We start from the raw sequence: 23,704 nt of genomic DNA, 5'->3' as shown, positions 1-23,704 counted from the left end.
TTGGGGAGAAAGACGACTTTACAAGGGGTAAATTTGATGAGCTGGGTGGGAGGCAAAACCTCCTCCTCAGTGTGGAGTGAATGGCACACAACAACATGAAGAGTGCTGAAAGGTCACTGTTGGATGCCTCCATAGTTTACTCTGACAGCTGGACACTGGAGGATAAACTTACGACTGCCATGAATTTTGAAGAAACGATGTGCATACATCTCATAAGACGTACGCATACATCCTCTGACCTGATGCACTGCCCATACACTTGCCTTACACTGATGACAGCTGCTAACTGGACCATAATAGATCCTCGCTATTAAAATCAGGTCAGCCTGATATTTGAAATCCAGGATAAAAATTGTACGGAGAAACTTTTGAACAGCAGCTGCAATCAAAGTTGTCCAGATGTAAAAATGAAGACAGCCATGAAGGGGAAACTAGCCAAGTATAAATTGTCACTAAAATTCACTCAAACAAATACTGCTTCTAGTTAGGATTAATATAGGACATACAAGACTATATTATACTTGACTTATTGAAACACAGTTTAAAAATATGAGACTTCTTGAGAGATGGCAAATCATCCCTAAAGTGGTTTCCCAAGGATAAAAGACGAGACACAAGAAAGATTCAGCGTGGCAGCAGTTTTTGTGCCAATGCCGCTGAACTTAATGTCTTTTATTTCTGATTTTATTGTTCTAATATGAAGCTACAACAGTCTGATGTTACCCAAACCAGTTTAACTTTATTGAACTGAAAAGTTTCAGCTATTTTTGGTCACACTAGGCAGTGTGGAAGTGATGCAGTCTTCAAATAGCAAGGGTTTGTGGTTCTACAGAGATATTAGACAACTAGGACACTTTCCTGAATCATGATGCCATTAATCTTAACCTGTACCAATATTTATATTCACAATGGGGTTTTTTTTCTTAAATAAATGCTAGCTCACCACTTCCTGTTGCTACCAGCAGCAGAAACCAGGCAGCTCAGCTTAACATGCACAAAACATTTAGCAGCTCAAACTATTGTCACTGCTAATGTTTGCTAATTTTACATTTCAGTCATCTTGGTGTGTTATCCATGATCCCTGTAGTCTGGATTTTAATGGTATTGTTCTTATGTTGCTATGAGGTGTTGTTGTGCAATCTCAAAGAATTTTGCACACTACGTGGCTGTGGTTTATTCACAGACTCATTACCAGCAAAGGGTTTTACCTTCATGATGAGAGCCATTATGAAATCCTGCATTGACTGACACCATTCATGATAAACTCTTAATGGTGTGATCTAGTGAGTCACTGTACTTCCCATGCACCCTGCCCTTAGAAATGGTAATTTTTGGTGACTCAGAATGTGTTTGGCTTAGCAGAAATGTCACATGCACACTGACATCCTGCCTGCTCTCTTACCAGAGTGCGCCGTTGTCTCTGCTCTGTGTGTTGGTAAAGTCTGACTCCAGGAACGTGTCCTTATAGATACGTCCCACCAGGCAGTACATGTCACTCGCTACCTGCTCCTCGCCTTCCACCAGGGGCAGCATGATGTCCAGGGCTTTCTGCCTGTCGCCCGGAAGGTTCCTTCTATAACCACACACAGGAAAAAACACAAAAAGGCATGTAACAAGTTAATAACTAACCCCCCAAAACAGCTTTGAGCATATCTAGAGATATCAGTGGATTTAGGTTTGTTATTATTAACACTTATTAATCTTAAAGGGGACTTTTATACCAGTGTCCATAAATTCACTATATCAGTAAGCTCCTTATCCCAGTCCCTTACCAAACTTTCAAAACACTCAGAAGTTAATTACTTGTTCTGAGTGAAAATGTATCTTCCTTTTTGTTTAAATTCTGCTTGTGGTCAAAGCCCGAAAGGGAAAGTACTTCTTTTCGTCAGCAAGGTGTCTAGGCTCAATGGTATCTGGTAAGGGTGGCTCCTGTACACCTCCACTTGAAGGTTTTATGGGCACACCCATTTTCAATCACACCCAGAAGTTTCTGGAGAGATTATATTTGCTCATTTAGCCTGAAAGCACCTTTGCATCTCACAGACAGTAATAGAAAATTACATTCTCCACTGCAACCAGACTTTCTGCAACCAGACAATCAGAACTGATGCAGCTAGTTAAAATATATTTCATATTTTTGCATTTATAAATGTTAATATTTTTTGTATCATGCTTTACACACAATCCAGGTCAGCCGTGCTACAGTTCCAGGGAGATTTGACTTATCAGGCATGTGGTAGACACCCTGATTTAATATTTATTTTACTCCAAATGGAAAAAATAACGAACAAAATAAATGTTGTGCTGTGTTGGAGCAAACTTAAAACCAGCAGATGAGATCATAAACTGTGGTCATTGAGGTCACAAAACAAGTGAGAAACAGGATCATTTTCTTATAGACTTCTATTAAATCTGTTTTCAATTTACAACCAGATGGTGTTACCCCCTACTGGGCATTACAAAGAATGCAATTTTGCCCATGCTTAACTCTTTAGACCGGCAGGCTGTGCTACTTTTTCCTTGCTTCAAGCAGACGTGAGCTACAAAGATGAGATTATTTCTATGCATATCACATCTCATATATGCATTAAATCCATTACAAACCTGCATTTAACTTGTACTGTCCCCTTTGAATCACTATTGTTGAACAACTGTCTTACATAATCACACCAAGAGTTAATGTATTTTCAAAGCCTAAAGGGTAAACATTAAAATGGTACATGATGGCATTTAAAATACAATTTCTAGAACATGAATAATGACTTATAGTTTTACTGCATACTTAAAAGCTAATGAGACTCAAAGAAATGGCCAAATGACCATGTATATTCTCAAGTGTATAAATAAATAACTGGTTTGAACAGATTGCATTAAAATGAGCATCACCAGCAGCATGCATGTGCATGCGGTGTAGGTGTGTGGAGCAGATAAATATGTGTGTTTTGCGTGTGAGTAGCAAGGGAACAGCTGCAAAGGTATTGTTATTGGACACTAATACCAGGCACAGAGGACGCCACCAGGACCTTAAATTACAGAGGTGACTGGGTTCATTAAGAGAATGCCCAATTTTATTTAGCACTGTGAAGTTCCAATTGCACCACAGGTGTTCAATGAGGGACTAAATGATCAGTTATAACTGACCTGCGAGGAAATAATTTGAGACTCTCTAACGAGCAGTCGAACTGGAAAATAACAAAGAGAGAAAAAGGAATCTATTATGGTATTAAAGAACGAGTGATAACCTCTTCAGTTGGTAATTGCTTACATTACATGGATGTTAACTTTTTCACCGGGTGTCAACAGAAGACATGTTTAACGCTGCTGCTTCATAGTAACAGGAATGCAAATAGGAAGATAGACTGAATTATAAATCTGACTGTCATCTCAGTTGTCTTGATTTATTAGCTACATGAATTATGTTTAATATACCAACTGTTTCCTATAGAAACAGTTGCTACAGGTACATGTTGAGTTTTCAAATCCATTATCTTTTTCTAAACCGACATTTAAACCACAAATGTCAAACTTACTTTAGTTACCAGACATAATATTATGACCACTGACAGGTACGTTAATAACACTGATTATCTCTTCATCAATGCACATGTTAGTGGGTGGGATACATTAGGAAGGAAGTGAACATTTTGTCCGCAGAACTGATGTGTTAGAAGCAGAAAAAAATGGGTAAGCGTAAGCATTTGAGCGAATTTAAAGCTGATTCTGACAGAAAGTTGTCCGAATACACAGGGCATTGCAGTTTGCTGTGTATAGGGCTGCAAAGCGGCAGATCAGTCACGGGACCCGCGTTGACTGCCGTCCACCACCGAAAGCACCAAAAATGGCAACGTGAGCATCAGACCTAGACTACAGAGCAATGGAAGAAGGTCGCCAGATTCATCTTCGTCATTTACTAGAGGAACACCTTGTACAGTGTCGTTTCTTTTAATGTAAAGAACTGCAAACCATAGTTTTCAGTCACGTGACTGAATCACTTCCCTGGCAGGCAAACATTAATCCACTATGACCGGAAAGAATGAGAGTATTGCAGGACAAAAGTGTTGTTTTTTTCACTTGTCTCAGGCCAAGACTATTTGGATCATCTATCCGTGGAGGGAAAAACGAAGATTCAAAGATAAATCTGAATTTTGGGGACTTGTGGTTCATATTCTGCCTTTATTTAAATCCCTGAAAGTGGCGACAGAGCTCCAGTTCAGTGACATCTACATCAGTCTTGTAGAGAGTGACTCATCCTAAACTGCTGCCAGGATGAAAGCCATCAAAGTATGTACAGCTAACATGTAATTTCAATCTAGATGGGTAAATAATACTGTCGTGCGAAATTTTTCGTCGTTAAAGCAAAGCTAGCTTAAACTACAGCCCTGGAGTAAGTCATTCCATTAATTCTACGACTCTGGCTTGATGGATGATTTTCTGAGACGTGCCTCTCAGGATTTGTGTCCACTCCTGGTCTGAAACCAGGGAGTTTTTGCATATTAGTTGAACGTTTACACCATTACACTGTGAAGCCACTTTAAAAGAAGCAATTAAATACATTTTAAAAAAGCAAACATAAATTAAATAAAATACTGAACTGTGATCACATAATGGTTTCCATACGACTTCTCTCTGCAAATGCATTCCTTATTATGTTTTTTCCCCCCCTTTCACACAGACTGTTTACCTGCAGGGAAATAAAGCCTGTTCAAACACGATTGGTCAACAGAAGTTGGATCACAAATAGAGACCAGGAAGCTTGTGGTTAGGTGCTTGACTGAAGGTGGGAGGAGCGGTGGCCTGTCCTCCTGAATGCATCACAGAAAATGTAAAATGTTCTAATTATGAATGCTAAACAATACAATAAGTTTAAAAATGTATAGCTTTCCTCGCAGTGTTTTTACTTTACTTTTTAATGTGATATTCAAACAAAAGACAAAGTGATACACCGTTTCACACATGTAAAGTAATTTACTGATTTCAGTGTGTCAGTGTGAAACCATATTGTGGCCTATCCCCAGAGATCTATCCCCAGTTGGTTTATTTATTTCTGATTGAATTTTTCTGATTTCCCAAGGCACCCCCCTTGCACCTAGACCAACCTTTGCTTTAGTATTGTGAAATCAAAAAAGGGATTTCTTTTTTAGCAAAGCTTTTCAGCAGTTTTGAAAGAAGGAGATAAATGCTGCTGTCCTCAGGTCAGTAAATTGTTTGGAGCGTCTATAAAAAACAACATTTTGAGATTACAATTGGTGTTGCACACATTTTATTTTATGTAAATAACAGCTAAAGTATGGATAGGACAAACAGTATTTATTAATCGGAAAAGATAACAGATTGTGTCCAAAACACAGACTTGGGAGAAGAAATGAGAGGTGATATCCTGCAGAGTTTCACACAGACAAAATGTGTGACAGTCATGAAAAAAACCCTCCTTATTAACATAACGTGGCTTCTCTCCAGGGCGTGAAGGTTAAATAAAACATATGAGCTGACAGCTATTACCATGGAGACTGCCCAGGGGGAAGAGCAACGAGGGAAACAAGATCTGCTCTTCGAATGCATCTCTCCGCTTCCCTCTTTCTTTTCTTCAGAGTGCTGATGGATATTTGGAAATGGGGATTTTTTTTCCTCGATCTCATCAGGCTCTTAGCAGTAAGACCTGCACAGCAGGCCTCCAAGCAGAGCTGAAGCCTGAGGCGGAAGCCCCTTCAACCCACCAGATTCATTTAGAAGCAGAGCACCTACTTTAGATCAATGATTAAGTGCCTATTAAGGCTAAATATTGATAATCTCAAGGCATGGTGTGGGCTGCATGCTGCTTACTCAGAGCTCATTGAAGGTAATGATTTATACGACTGCATCTCAGTGAAGGAATTCATTCAGTTTCACACTCAGAACAGAGTAGATTATTTGACTTTACTATTCTATGGTGCCACCTTCTACAAACTATTATCCGAAGGCAGTTTATGAGTAATTTGAATAAAAGCTTTGAAACAGGCTTAAAAGAAGAGATTGCATTTCCAAGGATATAATTCTACTTCTGCGTGATTATAAATACATAACATAGAGCTGCTAGTGTTCTTTTTAGCAATAGAGGCAATAGCTAGAACATCTATGGGCATGCTCAAATGCACAGAGGCTTCAGGGATGAGTGCTAACGATTGTGTGGAAAACATAAATTCTAAAACGGAGAGATCTGCTTTTGTCTGATCATGCAAATCAAATATTTGGCACTTCAGCACAACGGTGCAAAAATCACGCCTAGCCTTTATGGTGTGTAAAATTATTCCCAGAAATCTTACAGGGGATACCAATGAAACAGAATATGCAGGTGTGTGCTTCCAGATATGTGATATGCTGTGTTTGTGTTTTTATGTTTAGTTTTAGTTTTGTTTTTATGAATTTTTAGTGTTAGTTTTAGCTTTTGGTATTGTGAGAACAATAATTACACAACAGTTAGGATGATTCTGATTCCTGCTTTCTAGTTTCCAGATGCTTTAGTTCTTGTATTAAAGTTCTAGTTTTGTTTTTATGGAGTTTGTATTTGTGTGCAATTTCCTCCATGTTTTCCCTTACTGTAATCAACAGTTTAATATTTGTGTTTTTGTTTCGGGCTTAGTGTTCTCGCCACCGTTGAGTCCCTTCTCTACTATGTTTTTGTGCAGGTTTTTGCATCTCTGTGTTCACTTGGGTTCTCTTGTCATTCCTGGTTTTACTTTGATAGTTAGGTGAATTTCATTTCCTCCCCCATCTCGTCGTCATGACTGTCTACACCTGTGTCTTGTCCACTCTGCTGTTTCTGTTTCTCTGATGTGCATAAATAGTCCCGTCCTTTTTTTTAGTCATGGTATTTGTGAATCTTTCCCTCATTTTCCCTGCCTCCCTGTTTGAATTTAGAGTCCCTGTTGTTTTTTGCTTTTTTGGGTATATTTGTATTTTCTTTTACAGTGTATCTTACCTATATTTTACCTGTGAGCTGTGTAGCAGAATCCCTATGTCATTACCACATTTGATATTACTTTATTAGCAGTTATTCAGTGGTCCCCCCCCCCTCCCAAAAAAAAAAAATGTAATTTGAATATTAAAGTATCCAAATTAAAAATACTCATTATGCAACTTGGTGCATTTTAAAATAATGCGTATCATATCATTGGATTCCAATTGCATAAACATACAAGCTGCATGTTGCAGCTTGTATGTGGGGATATGTGGTGCTTTTTATACTGTTTGGCAGGTCAGTTTTATAATAATACATGGTAATTTATTCGTTTTTTTCTATTTATTTGTCTTTAAAGTTGCTACTAAATGCATACAGTAAAATAAAGTACAGTAAAGTTAAAAATATAATTACTGGCTCCAAAAGTCTCAAAAAGAAGATATGACCTATTTACCACCTTTAGTGCACTCAAAATCTATTTCTCCCTCCCACCAACAAGAACAAATCAGACAACAACACAGTTACACCACCTGTGGCATAACAATCTCCTGGAACAGCTATTGTATTTATGCAATGGTTTACTTGCTGAATAGGTGAACTGACATAAATGCCCTCCTACCCTCTGCTCATGTCGACCTGCTCTAACACTGGAGGATACAACTCAACCTCACCAAAGACACAGAGTTTTCCATCATTACCGCTCATTCAGTGAATTGGTCTGACAAAATGTCTCGGTATGCCGCCTCGAGCTCGCAAATGCAATATCATATAGTGGGAATGGAGCAGCTACTAACAGCGAACACACGGGCATCTTGGCACCCTACAGAAACATTTTCCATTTGCTGCCAAATTAAAGAACAGCATGCTTTATTGCTGTTTGAGGCAGTCACACCATGAAAACCGCAGGAAGTTTACAAGAAAAGCAGCTGGTGAGAAACAAGCAGCCAAAACCTCCTGTTTTGTACATCTGTCTCTTCCTGAGACGAGTACTGTAGCTAGACGCGCACCGATAATGTCACAGCTGCTTAGAGACATACATTTAGGATTTCAATACTGCTCTGCTAACGCAAGATAAATGAAACCGCTAGAATATATTTAAAGAAAACCCTGAACACCATGAAAAATACTCTGTGGCAGCCCTTATGATACTTAGAGAAAAGACTAGGACAAAGGAAAAGAGTGCATTTGCTTCACTGTGTTTAAAAGTTTTTATTCCAGGAAACCTGGGTGTGTTTTGTGAAAGGTACTTAAAGAAAAAGCAGGTGTGTTTAAGTGTATGTCATTGCTTCTCTTCAAAATTTAACAAAATCTTTTTGATACGGTTAAATATTCTTTAGTTTCACATTCTGATAACTTAGTGATATCTTAGTTTACTCTTCATGCATCAATAAAGCATCTAGTTTTATGTAATTTAAATGAAAGCCTTTCAGCGTGGCAAAATTGCCCATCTCTATGACAACATCTGTGTGAAGCATCTCAACAAAGATTTCATGAGGTGGGAGAAAGTCAAAGACTGATAAATAAATAACTTGAAATATATAAAGGCCAGCGCCTTCCCTCTATTTGATGTCCCTTATTCAGTACTCGTGGGTCACACCACAGTCTGTTGGAGCCTGACCATCATTCTCATGTGAACTGCGTAATGAAAGTTTCATGTCCATATCTTACACAGTTATGACCCTATCAAACTGCCAAATTATGTGATGCAGTGAGCGAGAGGGATGACAGGCAGAAAAGCTTTTAAGGTTTATATCCAACAGAACAGGCAAACATAGCAACACGAGTACAGAAAACAGGGATATGCTGAATATACAGTGTTAGCTCCTGCTACGGTAAGTGTCCCCAGGACTACTTTTCCCCACAGTGACAGATTTAAAAGGTGAACACAATACCAGCGACACTGTGGAGAAGACACATTACTCAAATGTCAAGGGTCGCAAAAAACAAAAACACACACTAAAAAGCTCCTACTGTAACATTTTTCATTAAAGTTTTTATCTGTCAAACTGAAAATGTGTGCATGCTGCAGGGTTTCTGCAGGAAAGGTTTCTGTGGGGTCAGCTTTGGCTCAGTGGACTTTCAGAAAACCTGTTTTAGCCTTGCGACTATGGCTAAAGAACACTTCTCCAACTCCAACCCCCGACGCATGTGGCAAGGACTCCAGACCATTACAGACTACTGGACCACCAAACCCTCCCCTGTATCCTCTGATGTCTCCTTCCTCAACCAGCTCAACAACTTTTATGCTCATTTTGAGCGAGGGAACCCAACAACTACAACCAAAGCAGACATGACGCCAGACCACCAACCTCTGACTCTCTCCCCCACCGATGTAGGAGCGGTGCTGAGCAGGATTAATGTCCACAAGGCTGCAGGTCCTGATGGCATCCCCGGGCGTGTTCTCAGAGCGTGTTCTGGGGAGCTTGCAGGAGTGCTGACAGACATATTCAACCTGTCCTTGGCCCACGCTGTGGTACCGGCCTGCTTCAAATCCACCTCCATCGTTCCGATACCCAAAAACTCCAACCCATCTTGCCTCAATGACTACCGCCCAGTAGCCCTCACCCCCATCGTCACAAAGTGCTTAGAGCGACTGGTCCTAGCACACTTCAAATCCTGTCTCCCCCCCACCCTGGACCCCCACCAATTTGCATACCGTCAGAACAGGAGCACAGAGGATGCAGTCTCCATCGCACTGCACTCTGTCCTCTCACACCTGGACAACAACAACAACACCACGGTGATTGGCCTCATCAGTGACAACGATGAGGCCGCCTACAGGGAGGAGGTGGATCGTCTGGCTGAGTGGTGCGACACAAACAACCTGCTGCTTAACACCGAGAAGACCAAGGAGCTCATCGTGGACTACAGGAGGAATGCTGACCCACATCCACCCATCCACATTAAGGGGACGGCTGTGGAGCGTGTGAGCAGCTTCAAGTTCCTGGGAGTCCACATCTCCGAGGATCTCATCTGGACGACCAACTGCTCCAAGCTGGTCAAGAAGGCTCACCAGTGCCTCTTCTTCTTGAGGACTCTGAGGAAGAACCACCTGTCCTCAGACATCCTGGTGAACTTCTATCGCTGCACCATCGAGAGCATCCTGACCAACTGTATAACAGTCTGGTACGGGAACTGCTCTGCCTCGGACCGGAAGGCGTTGCAGAGGGTTGTGAAAACTGCCCAACGCATCGCCGGAGCACCACTTCCTGCCATAAAGGACATCTACAGGAAGTGGTGTCTGAAAAGGGCTGGGAAAATCACCAAAGACCCCAGTCACCCATCACATGGACTCTTCACCCTCCTGCCCTCTGGGAGGCGCTACAGGAGCCTCCGGACTAAAACCACCAGGTACTGGAACAGCTTCTTCCCCACAGCTGTCAGACTCCTGAACTCTGCCTCCTGACATCTGACTCACATTAGACACATGGACTGGAGATACAAACACCCACAACCACCTACACACAAACACACACTGGACAACTGTACCCTCATACACACAATAATAACATGGACTGAACAACCACCCACAACCACTAACACTTTATATAGCCTCTGTAGAAATTATCCACATATCTCGCTTATCTTAACTGCACTACTGTATAGCTCTGTGTAAATAATCATTCTGTACAATACAATAAATTTTAATTCTACAACTGTTTATAACCTGCATATCTCATATTTCTGTATAGTTTTTTATTTCATATTTATATCCTGTTCATAGTCTGTACATACTTATAGTTATAGCATATTCATAACGTACCTTCATACCGTGTACATTATAACATACCATAATAGACCCATTTCTGTAATATACTTACATATCTATATTATTGCTAATATATATTTGTAATATATCTATATCATGGCTAAAGCACTTCTGGATGGATGCATCTGCATTTCGTTGCCTTGTACCTGTGACATGTGCAATGACAATAAAATTGAATTTTATTCTATTCTATTCTATGCAGGTTGGTGGTACAGGTTTACACTGTGGATCTCTATGACACGTATGCTTGTTGCCTTACCGATTCAGAGCAAACGCGTAGTGGAACTTCACATGTGGATGAGCCATGGGGTCAAAGGTCGGAAGCTTCTCCAGAGTCTCTACCAGCTTCACGATGGACTCATAATCCTAGAAGGTAAGAAAAGATCGGCTATTGAGCTGTTCCTCCTGTCACTGGTGTATCTGACATCAATGACACTCTTGTGATGTCACAGCTTTGCAAGTTAAGGAAAAGAAAAAGAAAGGAGGAAGACATTTGCCTTCAGCGCTACCTGGCAGAAAGGCTTTCAGAAGTCACAGAAGATAACATTAAGTGCACCAAAGTCAGTGTAAGGAGCAAGTTAAATACGATCTTGTAGGAACACCACCGGTCACTGCTGAGCACTGTGGGACTAGTGCCCATGTACCTCGGTTCCAGTGCCCTCCAAACACACACTCTGACTCATCAGTGTATTTACTTGCTGCTTTGATCCTCAAGGGAGAGTTTCTGATGTCCTTTTATTTATTATTTCTGAGACTCAACTGTCTGTGTATCACAAAAAGCACTTCAATAATTGAGCTGCCTCTTCATCACATTTTTGTTTCTTGTAGTCACCAAAGCCAAAGCACTTTGAATAATTCAGCACATCCTCAATGCTTATTGTTCTAATTAATGATTCATTAGACTGTGCACTGCCTATGGTGAGTGGGACGATCTGGACAGAGAAAGCCATGGCAATGCGGAGACTAAAGAGGAGAAAGAGCAGAGCGTTTAAGACGAACAGACCAAACGCTTCGCCTAGAGCACTCTACAGGCAGTCTGCAAATGGCCCCGCTTTGAGAAAGTGGCACTGGTAAAGGGATGGTGGAGATAGATTGAAGCTGATTCAGTAACCTTGCTTAAATTTGTACAGCAGATGTGTACAGTAGTTTCTTTTTCAAGGTCAGGGACATCAGCACGCACATTCAGTGCATCGGAGTTGACAGCTGGTTTAAACTTGATAAGGTTGTGGGTGATTAGCTAAATGCCTGAACGTTTATGGAGAAACTTTTTGGCATGCCCTTTTCAAAGTAAAGGCGTGGTGAAATTACCACGTTGAGTTTTTGTTTTGTTAGTATTAAATAGTAACTATTTGTTCCCATTTTTGGTAATTTTATAACATAATTACAATCACAAATTTTAGGAAATTGGTTATCAGAAAATGTAGTAGCAATTAATAAATCAATACATTAAAAAGTCAATTGAAGTTAATTGTTATCTGTAGGCATTTGCTCATTTTTTCCAGTTTATTGTAGTTGAAAAATCTAGCTTAGTATTCACTGCCATGAGGTCATGCTTAGACGCTGCCAAGGAAAATCAGCTGATGGTTCAGCTGTACATTTTGCAATATGCAATTCTCTAATCTCATATAGGGCGTGCCATTTAAGCTGTTTAGCCCGCCCACAGTTACAGTTTCGACAAGCAGCAGTGTGAGCCATCTCCACCACAGCCTCTCATTTCATGCTGTTTCCTGCCTAATCAGTGTTAGGGATTGTTGTCACTGACACCTGCTCTGCTCTGAAGTCTTGCTGTTGCTCTCCTTGCCCTTTGCATTCCAAGTATGCACGATGAAGGGAAGTCCCAAAACAGAGCCATGCCAGCAAAGATTACGGCAAATTGAAAATAACAACCTTCTCGTGACTATACTGGTTCTGGCTGAACTGAACATTTTGTACTTTTGAATGTTTGTTCCAAAGAAAACAAGACATCAACTTTCCTAGGAACCTGTCCAGGAAATGTGACGGGTATTTTTCAGTATTTTTGAGATTGTTACATAGAATAATAAATCATTTAACTGAAACTAAACAAATACATAGCCAAAGTTTATTTTTAAGACTGCTGCCTTATCAAAATCGGCCTATCATGAATTTTTTTTTTTATGATTTTTGATGTTGTAGCACAGATGGATGTTCAGATTAAAGATAACTGAAGTCCTTATCTCAGGCACACAGCTTTGGCTTGCACTGTGTGTTTATGAGGGGCAGCCAATGAGAATAAAAGTGGCCTAAAGGAGGAGAAGCTGAAATAACTCATTTCAGACATGGAACAAAAAGGGAGGGGGGGTGCACCAAGACCCAGTACATGATAAACAAGGACCACTGAACCACAGCCCCTCTGGTTGAAATACCCAAAGGCAATACACATAATTTGACAAATGACAGCAATATGTCGGTGTTCAGGAAGTCCACACCCGACAGATGTACCTGGATGTCCCTGTACGTAAGCAGCAAATTGATGACGACATCAACTGAAAGGCACTCCACGTTGTCCAGCCGCTGCTGGATTCGGCTCAGCTCTGCAGCCAGTTCCAAGCCAGTGTAAAGCTCCCGGGCTCTACGGATCTCATTCAGAATCGTCTCACGGAAATACTGGCTGGAAGACACGAATACAAACAAACATGCATTTATAGAAGGAGAAGATTGGCTTGCATGTATATGATCGACAAATAGCAATACAAAAATTTAGCAAAAAAATGTTTTGCATACTTTAGGATCTGCTCCTTCAACTCTAACACAATTGGACTTACTTCTTTCCCTGCATTCTCACACTGTTTTGCATAATTTCAGATCATTCCCCAGTGAGACACGAGCTATTTTCATCTCATATAAGTCATAAATTATTCACTGACAGATGAAGGGACCAATAAACCTGATAACTTCAGATATTAGTTTGATGGATTTAAAAGCAGAGCAGACAATTAAGACAGTTAATTAGCTTAAAGCAGAATTACTACCAGCAACCATATTCTTAAGCTCTTAGTTGTTCTTGAAAAAACACTAAGGGATGAGCAAAAGAATATTAAAATACGTGAGGCGGTTCAGGTGCTTCCCATATGGAAACGAAATAGTAAAAACGTGTAAAAGACTTGCATAAGATGTGGCCTACTTCATATAGTGAATCATATAAGGCTTAAATGATTTACTCATGAAAGTGGCCACTTTCTCATTACTTTCATATATTGTTTTAATAAGTATCCAAAACATACAAGTTTCATTTATAGAATTTTTCAAAGGATCTTATATATGTTTTCACTCTTGTATGCTTTTCATACAAGTTTCACACAAGACAGATACAAACTTTATAAGATTTATATTTACCTTTTCCATATGGGTTAGCAAAAGCCTGTCTGTAGGATCTTTTAGATTTTCACCTTTAAAACCGCAAAACTGAAAACCTTCAGAAATCCTGTGAATTTGGACCATCTAAATTCAGTTAATTAGTATTTTCCAGGTGCAAATTGTGTCTTTTTTAATGCTGAATTTCTTTGGCTGTTTAATCAGCAGTTTGCAAAGGATAACCTTCTCATAATCGTCTCATTTTGATTGTGGAAAAACCATGTGTACTGGCATTAAAACTCAAAAGACTGATGCAGATTATTGTCACTCCCCAGCCTCTTGTATGCTGAACGTAGTGTACTCTAGCTTAAAATGATAATATTAAGACCTAAATGCCAAATAATGACACAGTCTACACTCTCTATTCACATAATTAAGCCTTATACACAATTTTGAAAAGACCCATGCAGTGACAAGGATTTGCTGCCATAACCCCGAGCCAATCCTGGGGGTCAACCCTGCTTGCAGGGAGTGATTAAAGCATAAATAATAACCCAATACAAGCTCTGTTATTAAATAGTAAATGTGTTTAATATGAACAGGCCGGCTAATATTTTCCTGTTTAGGTTGTTTTTCATAAAATATGAATAACAAATCATGTATTCGCATATTATGATCTGCTGCAGATGATCAGTTGGGTGTGTCCTTGCTGGAAGGAGCAATTTTAAAGACATAAATACATATATTTGCTTCATGTGAGACGGCTCTTGTAATTCAGTAAGCTTATCTGTCTTCTTGAGACTTCAAAACATGGTCTCGACTTCAATATACACCAAAAACAATATAGTGCAAACACTGAATAACAACTGTAGGATCTTCATACTTTCCTTTATGCCTATCTCCAGGAGACACAGCCTTCATCAATCTACATGATTTTCTTTTCTGCCTGTAAAACCTGAGTCACTATTCCTGGAGATGGACTAGAAATGACTGGCTGCTGTATCGCCTATTGGCAAGAAGGCCTAAAATATTACCCCAGCAACTGAGCCAAACAAATGTGTTTTTTTCTTCTTCTCTGGTTTCAAAATGTAAATTACCATGTAAGTAAGGCTGAAGGATCCACGCACAAAAACAATTAGAACAAGTAAAAATAGGATGAGTGGGATAATAAAATAAATGCCTGGTGTGTTGAAAAACTTCTAACAGAGCTGCTCAAATATAAACATAATGTTAAAATGCTAAAAATGGTAATGCTACAACAGCTCCTTCCTATTTGTGAATGTTCACCTTAAGTTGCATGCAGTATAATGTAATTTATGTAATGAAGCAATCATTTGGGCACTGCTTACCATTATGAAAACATATCACAGAGTCATATTGTGGGCATTTCCCATGCATATTATGACTCTGTGATAAACAATAGTGATCTTACAGTGCTTTCAGAGGATCATCTTGTCAGGAGCTTTAAATAGATTTTCTTTCTCTTTTGCTTCCTTTTTCTCAAACCCATTGCTGTACTGTCAGTATGTCCTTCATTTAGTAACACTAGACAACCTAAATATAAAGCTCTCAATACGTTCACTAAGACTATTTGTCTCAGCAAAGCCAAAATGCATTAAGGTTCAAATCTCTTCTGTTTCAATGTGTAGAGTTTACAAAACAGAAACTTTGAATTTTTACAAAAACAAAAAGGAAAATTGTTACAGGAAGCAAAGTAAATACAGAAATAGCTAAAGCTAAAGCAGAAACTATATTTGCTGTATTGCATTTAGCCTAGCTGAAAAACTGTGCACACTCTGATGAAACATGTCCTAACAGCTAACTTCAGATTGTTATTCCACACAGCATGCTGTTAATGTCACTTCTAGCAAAGCTCTTGTTGTTAATCTTAGATTAAACTACTGTCCAATTTGCAAATTATAGATTAATTTCTGTATACTGTAACAACAGACAAATTACTCTGTAACAATTCTGTGTAAAATCTGCCACAATATCTGCCATATTGTGCAAATAAGCAGGCTGTTAGTACTGACACTGCAATTTCACCTGCATTTTCCTCTAAAAGTTGTTTTAATGATGTAATTATTGTTTATACTGCATAAATCTGGTGTAGTTGAGAGACCTGGAAGAGACATCGAGAATCTTTTCATGAAGAACCGACGGTGCCAAATATGTAAATTAATATAGTATATGTTACCCATTTCAGCATAATAAAATCTGTATAAATGCCCAGTGGCATGATACGAAGCGAGGGAATATATGTGTTCAAAGTTTTGACCAGTACATGTAAAAAGGTCATAACAAGAAACTGGCTAAAACGTAATCCTCCAAGGACAGCTCAGCGGCTGGACATGTAGCAGAAGATTTATATTCCATGGAAAACAGACTCATTCGTTAAGGGTTAAAGCAAGCATGCATAGAAAACTATGGACCAAAGAGTCTGTTCAAAAGTCAAAACGCGTGTCAAATCTTTGTAAAAGTACTGATACTATTTTATGTCATGTTATATTTTTGGACATATATTTTATGAGAATCCACCATGGCTGGTGCAACCTTTCTGGAACAAGAGTTTTATCTTTGTGTTGCTCGTTTTTACGGCTCATAAATAATGAAAAAAAACAAAACAAAACAGGTTATTGCCCCCTACCACACCACTGCTGCACCACAGTCATGCACTGACACACAAAAACCCCCCAACAATATTTCAAAATGACAGGCAGTCGATTTTGCAAACTCAGGTGCAAACAAATCGGCTATTGCACGCTTGTTTGCACCTGAGTTTGCACCAAAGGAGTAGCAAACTTGTCCCAGTCGGCACCAGTGCAGTACTTTCAGAAGCTGCATTTTTAGGTCATAAGCAATGTCTTAACTAGGCCTAACACAGCTATCACAGTATTTCTGTGTTTGCTGTGCAGGAAAATCTAGCTTTTATCATTAGTCCTTTGTAGAGCATTACTGACGTCATAACCCGGGTGTTTCTATTGTTTAGCATCCCCGCTTGTACGCTATTATTGCTGAAATTTCTGGATTGCCTCAATAGGAAGTTTAATTTCACTTAATACAGTTTATATTTCTATTACAGCTGTCAGATATAAAGCGGATATAAATAAGCAAAATATACTTACTGGGAGTTGGCTTGCGACACTTTGAGGAGCTGGATGAAGCGGTCCAGCAGAGGCATGCAGATGGGACCCAGCAGCATCTCGAAGCTGGGCTGCATCAGCTCGGTCAGGCCCTTCATCAGGCTGCCCTCACAGCAGTACACCTTATTCTGAGGTGTCACCATGTACGGGATGAAGGTGTAGTTAGCTGAGCATGTCTGTTAAGAGAGGAAACAAAGTTCTGGATATCAGATATCAGCACATTTAAACATCTGTGAAATTTCTTTTTGTATGAAATTGTAATATTTGCCCAAAATATGTGTATTGTTTTTTTTTTTAAAATCATAAACCATACTCAGTAGTCTTTTAAATTATATCTATAATTTACTTTTAATTTACTTTTCACCAATTTAAAAGACTGATGTGAGCACTCAAGGTAAAGTTTCTGCAAACAAACATCTATTTCGATAAGTTAGGCTTAGTAGCTTTATGACAATATATGAAACTATAAATCAATCCATTTTCTTCTCCTTATCCAATTCAGGGTCATGGGAACGGGGGATGCTTGAGCTTATCCCAGATGCCATGGAGAAGGAGGTAGGGGTAGACCCTGGATTCAACCCAAAACCTTCTTGCTGTGAGGCAACAATGCTAACCACTGTGCTGCCATTATATGAAACTATATGTATGCAACTATATTTGTAACATTTACAGACTATAATGTTAAATTTATACTAAACTATGTGTAGATACAGCATCAGATTTTTAATGTTTATTATAACATCTTTGCATAAACTGTAATAATAAATAATAAACAATAAAACCATCTTCAACTTTGTTCTTTCTATCCGTTTTGTCGCATTTATGCAAAATAGGAGCTGGGCGCTAAAGTCTCAAACCTTAGCTTTACTAAAGTGTACAAAAAAGATAGTAAATGAGGTTTACTATCTATCAGAATATATAGCTTCATTTAAAAACTAACGTATCGAAATTGTTCAATAAACTCAACTTCCGGATGATTTCAGTGACCTGTGCAATGAAACATTACATTGTATAGGGAGGAAGCAGATTGCCTGGGGGGGAAGTCTGCAGTAATTTCCCCTATTTGAAATGGTTTCGGGTAATTACATGAACCTTAATCTCCGATCTCCCTATTCACACAATAGTGTTTATGTAGCACTGTCTTCAGTGAACTAGTCTAAACAGGCAGCAGAGGAAGGTGAGATATGCAACAGCTTCATTAGGAGGTGCTGTCTTATAACCACAAACACTTACAGCACCTCATTTTCAAATGTCACTCGCTCAAGCAGCCTAGTGCACAAGAAAAATCGAGCAGCAGCAGCAGCTGAAGTCTCCCTGCTCACCTGCTGCAAAGCTCTACACTGTTCTTTGCTCCAGCTGTGCCATTATGGAGTAATTGTGTTTCAAGTCTGTTTCAGGTTTGGCCGCACTAGTAGCATTTAAGGCCTTTTTCTTTATTCACTTAGCTTTAATACTCGACAGCCGTTATTGTGTATCTGTATTTGCTTTTTTAACTTGACATTATTTACACCGCATTCTTGATGTTTCTGTCGCGGTGGCCCACCACTGCTGAATAAACAAAGACGAAACACATGCGTGCGGTGTCTACAGACAGAGGAGAGAGAAAGAGCGAGAAAGAGGCAGGAAATCCACAATTAATATCCTCAAGAAACAGCACAAGTCCTGTCAAGAAGAGCTATTCTCAGAGTGTGAGATATGTGGTGAAACAACACGAGCATCTGAAGGCGGTTGGGCTGCAACCCAGCTGCATCCTGATGACTTTAATAATCTATCATGCTCTCGGTTTTTCAGCAACCTCGAAAGTACACTGCTGCTGCTGCTTTCAGTGCCAAAAAAAAGGAAGTAAGAGGAACATGTGGCATTGAAGCAATGAAAGCCAACCGAAGATAACTACTTCCTCCTGTACAACTGTGGTTCATGACATCACCAGTAACTGCAGCGGCAGTGTGCGCCTTTCAAAACAAAAAAAAGACTGTGACCCCTATTTCTTTTACGTGTAACCAGACAGGTTGCAAAATGCTGATGCTATATTTAGCTTCTTTGTGCGATTCATGCTGTCATGGGGCTCACATGACAGATTTGTTTTCACACGCTGATGCATATTTCAGTGCGGCAGCAGCTGCGGGTTATTTGAAGCTAACCTCCAGTAGTTCTTTACAGGTAGCAGGTTTCCGAGCTGATACACATGTGACAACTCTGGCTGATGAATCCAAAGAATAAGCCAGGTATTTACAGAGTGAGTCATCTGTTTAGTCAGTCTTGCCAAAGATCCATCTGCTCATCTTCACTTTCAGCATCAATGTTCTCGAGCAGCCTACTCACTCACCTTCACAGAGCCTGTTTACACTCCTTTAAAATGTGTTTTGGACAAGTGGACTAAAGCACTAAACACAACCTGCATTGCTCCGGAGGTGTTGCGGGGCACATTTGGTCTCTGTATGCTTTTAAATGTAAATCATAATTTGTCCTGAACTATTCCTAAGCAGGACAAAAGATAACATGTCACGGTGTCCATTCTTGCCTGCAGCTCATGAAGCCTTTTGCTAAAAAATATGGAGCCTTGCTGGCAACAGACCTAGCTTTTAACCTTTGTTGTAAATGATAATCAATAACTGAACATGAATATAGGAGAATATCTTGGAGACACATGTGTAAACAACCATTCACTCCAGTCAACAGTCTCCATGGATGTTGTTTTGTGGGTTAAAACCAGCCATCTGGTCAGTCTAGTCAAATCCCATTGCAATGTGAACCAAGTACTACCTAATTTAACCAACAATCAATGCACTTTCAGTCTGAATAATGTCTTAATGTTAAGCAGACATTAAAAGTAAGAATTGTTTCAAAAATTCAAATCAATGTCTTTAAAAATTATATTGATATTTAATTTAGATGGGAAATGGTTGCAATGATGCAAACATTTGTTTGTGTGAGCTTCCAGAAAGTTGAAACCACTGTTCCCAGATTCTGGCAGGTCACCGTGGTGCTGTGGTTAGCACTGCTGCCTCATAAGAAGAAGTTTCTGTTTGCAGGTCGTTTGTAAGCTTTCAACGACCTGACAGAACATCTTTTCACGTTTCACTTTTCAACCAAATCTTGATGATGCTAAGATATCTGGCGAAGTTGTAAATGGGCTGTCCCACTCTGATCCAATAGCCAGAGATACAGTTAAAAACTGAGTCGAAACAGGGTAATCGACACACACGCCTATGCTCCTATGGGCAGCAAATGCAGATAGAAATAAGTGGGGAAAGTAAATGAAAGTGTAGTGACACAGAGGGACATTTGTGTATGTAATTACAGTCATGGGGCGATCGTGGCTCAAGAGTTGGGCATTCGTCTTGTAATCGGAAGGTTGCCGGTTCGAGCCCCGGCTCCGACAATCTCGGTCATTGTATCCTTGGGCAAGACACTTCACCCATTGCCTACTGGTGGTGGCCGGTGGCGCCAGTGTCCGGCAGCCTCACCTCTGTCAGTGCGCCCCAGGGTGGCTGTGGCTACAATGTAGCTTGCCATCACCAGTGTGTGAATGGGTGGATGACTGGATATGTAAAGCGCTTTGGGGTCCTTAGGGACTAGTAAAGCGCTATATAAATACAGGCCATTTACCATTTTTATTTTAATTGAACATACACAATGAAGCTAATTACCTGGATTTCAGTTATAATGGTAGTGAGCTACACACACAGTTACAGACAAGTAGGAGCACATGCTTTTCTCTGATGAGAATAATCAGACATATCTGCAGCTGCAGAGTGTATTTTAAAGCAGTCACAAAAAAAAGAAATGTATTTGCAGCACTACAGAGGGAAGATCAACCTTCTGCTTCCTAAACAATAACAATATATGCAATCAGGACCTTAAACCAAAGATCTTCTTGGGTTTAGGGAAGTTTGAACTGCTTCTGCTAACTCCAGGTGAGTGTTACTGTTACAATGCTTCCATTCGCTCTCACCACTGTATTGTTTTTCGGCTTAACAAGCAGCTGTTTCCAGTCAAAGTTCTTTTTACACTGTACACAACACCAGATAACTACTGGGTTAAAGAGTAGCAGATAAACAAAGGGGCGAATACAGCAGGTAAAAACCGTGATACTTCCCTCGGGGAATTGAGAAGACTAAAAACAGAGGGGCTACTGGCGTTTCATCAGATAGCTTCTAAGACTTTAAGTAAATGATAACGGCGCTCTATAATGAGGTCACTGGGCAGCTCGGTGACGCATGTTCTCTCTGTGTCTGTGGGGTTCTCCCTAGGTACTCTGGCTTTCTATCGCCGTCCAAAGACATGCTTTGGACTTAATCCTAAACTGCTTGTATGTGTGAATCAGAGTGTGAATGGCTGTCTGTCTCTCAGTATCAGCCCTGCAATACACTGGTGAGCTGTCCACCCCTGACAGCCAGATTAGGCTCCAGGCCATGTGACCCTAAACTGGTTTGGTGGAGGAAAATAGATGGATGAATGGATGTGTAATTATTCTTTTTCTTTGAATTCTTTCAAAAATAAAAAAATGAAGCAAAAATCTGATGCTGTGATAGCCGTAGCTAACAAGTTCATGATTGTCATACAGAAGAATCAGGAAGGTACAGCACATGGAACCTCACTCGGTTCGTTTGTGAGCCTTCGGTTTCACTAGATTAACAAACAGCTTATTATTAGCAACATGTTGAATAAACCCGGTTCATCAGATAAACAAAGAATGGATAAACAAGTTGAAAGGAATGGTTTGTTATGTTTCACATGCAGCCCTGGTTATTTAAATACTTGCGTTTGAATCATTAGTTCACTGCAGTTCCAAGGTGGCAATGCTGAGTGTTTGCTTAGATCATTATATTCCTTATATCATAGAAAGAAATGCCATGTGGATATGTTAACAAAGTCTTGGCTGAAAGTCTGGAACTTTTTGGGAATGAAAGAGAATAAGGAAGACATAAAATTGCTATTAATTATGGTGTTTGCAGGGGGAAAAAACATCTGTAATAACATTAAATTGAAGGGAAAGAATGATCAAAAAGTCCAGTATTGCAATTTAAATGCACTTTTACCTGCACAGATGGCTAGTTAAGAGCCTGTGCACTGGTGCAGAGTGCATTTAAGTGCATTAATACAAGCAGGAAAGAGAAAGAACAAAGACAGTAAGTACACATAAGGGAGATCAGTAAGCTCACACTCTCATACTGTGAGTGATAATCAGCTCTCCTCTTGGTACGAGTCAGTGTCAGAGAACAGTACATTTCATGTAGCTCTCCTTTCACTGTGAAAGCCACTTAGGAGAGCCTTTTATCTGACTGCTGAACATGGACTACCGACCGCATCTGTGTTATTGACACAATTAGCGCGCAATTTAGAAATGTAAGTCAATCCGAATCAGTTCATCATTTTTAAGATGACAAACATTCTTTACCTTTGGTCTCTGAAATAAGAGATTTTGCAGCTTATCTGTGCTGCGAAAGCACATTCAGTGGTTGATAAGACAAGAAAAGTTGTACATATTAATACATTGTAACAAGGCTCATGGGTCTGCAGAGAAACTTCAAAAACAAAAACAACAATCTTTGCATGTCTGCTAAAAAGGCTTTACTTAAAACATATGGTACAGTGGGTGACTCTATATTGATCTACTAATTTTAGGAACTACAGTATGATATGCAAAGGACAGGATTTCCTTAGCTTTAAGGCAGCACCTTATTTGAATACTGCACTTTTTGCAAGTCAAATTCTCAAAATGCTTGTGCCTTTTTATGCAGATTGTGGCACTGCAGTCACTGTAACTCTCAAAGCAGCTGTTGTCTGAGACGTACATCTTGAAAGTGGAAGGGAAGATGTTTTCATTTTACATGAAATCAAATATTTATCACAGCTTCGAAACAAAAGTGGGCTGTGCAAAAGAAAGCCTTTACAATAGCGAAAAGAGAGACATAAGGCAACAGGACACTGTGCTCCCTGCGCGCTGTAAAAAGCATATTCTTTGCACTACACAATGTGTGTAATGTGTGAGCAATGAGTGAGTAATGTGTGAAAGGCAACGGGAAAAGAAAGAAATGCCTCGTGTACTTACAGTGTTCTTCTGGCAAATTATCTCCTGAAAGAAGAAAAGAGAGAAATCCATTTAGAAATTCATCATTAGCATTTTCTCCGAGGCAATTTAAGTTAGATACGATGTTACTGAATGACACTTCAATTCAGTACACCATACCTGAGCTACAAACACTTTGTAAGGACGACTTGTATTTGTGGATATTTGTTGATTTCCCAACAGCTGATTAATATTTCTAGTAAACCGTGATGACCTATAGGATGACTTTAGATGAAACAATTACTTGTTTGTACATGGAGAAGTATATGGCAGTGAAAGGAAGCATAATCAACAAGTGTACACTGAGACTTAGTATATATACAGGGAGTGCAGAATTATTAGGCAAATGTTGTCCTACTCCAAGCTGTATAGGCTCAAAAGCCTACTACCAATTAAGCATATTAGGTGATGTGCATCTCTGTAATGAGAAGGGGTGTGGTCTAATGACATCAACACCCTATATCAGGTGTGCA

General features: G+C 39.7%; 1 protein-coding gene across 1 annotated transcript in view; it reads right to left on the bottom strand.

Annotated features, from left to right (window-relative positions):
• The window catches only part of map3k5 (mitogen-activated protein kinase kinase kinase 5), an 88,142-nt gene that overhangs the window by 36,600 nt on the left and 27,838 nt on the right, over nucleotides 1-23,704 (bottom strand). Inside the window, exons 3-7 of the mRNA XM_026143641.1 lie at nucleotides 23,214-23,237; nucleotides 17,141-17,334; nucleotides 13,164-13,332; nucleotides 10,963-11,069; nucleotides 1,403-1,573 (exon numbers count right to left, since the gene is read on the bottom strand). Of these exons, the coding sequence (XP_025999426.1) occupies nucleotides 1,403-1,573; nucleotides 10,963-11,069; nucleotides 13,164-13,332; nucleotides 17,141-17,334; nucleotides 23,214-23,237 (665 nt within the window). The remainder of the gene's footprint in view (nucleotides 1-1,402; nucleotides 1,574-10,962; nucleotides 11,070-13,163; nucleotides 13,333-17,140; nucleotides 17,335-23,213; nucleotides 23,238-23,704) is intronic.

The sequence above is a fragment of the Astatotilapia calliptera genome, chromosome 15 (assembly GCF_900246225.1).
Source record: "Astatotilapia calliptera chromosome 15, fAstCal1.2, whole genome shotgun sequence".
NCBI classification, from domain to species: Eukaryota; Metazoa; Chordata; class Actinopteri; order Cichliformes; family Cichlidae; genus Astatotilapia; species Astatotilapia calliptera.
Note: the sequence above shows the minus strand (reverse complement) of the source record. Positions and strands in the feature narration are given on the sequence as shown.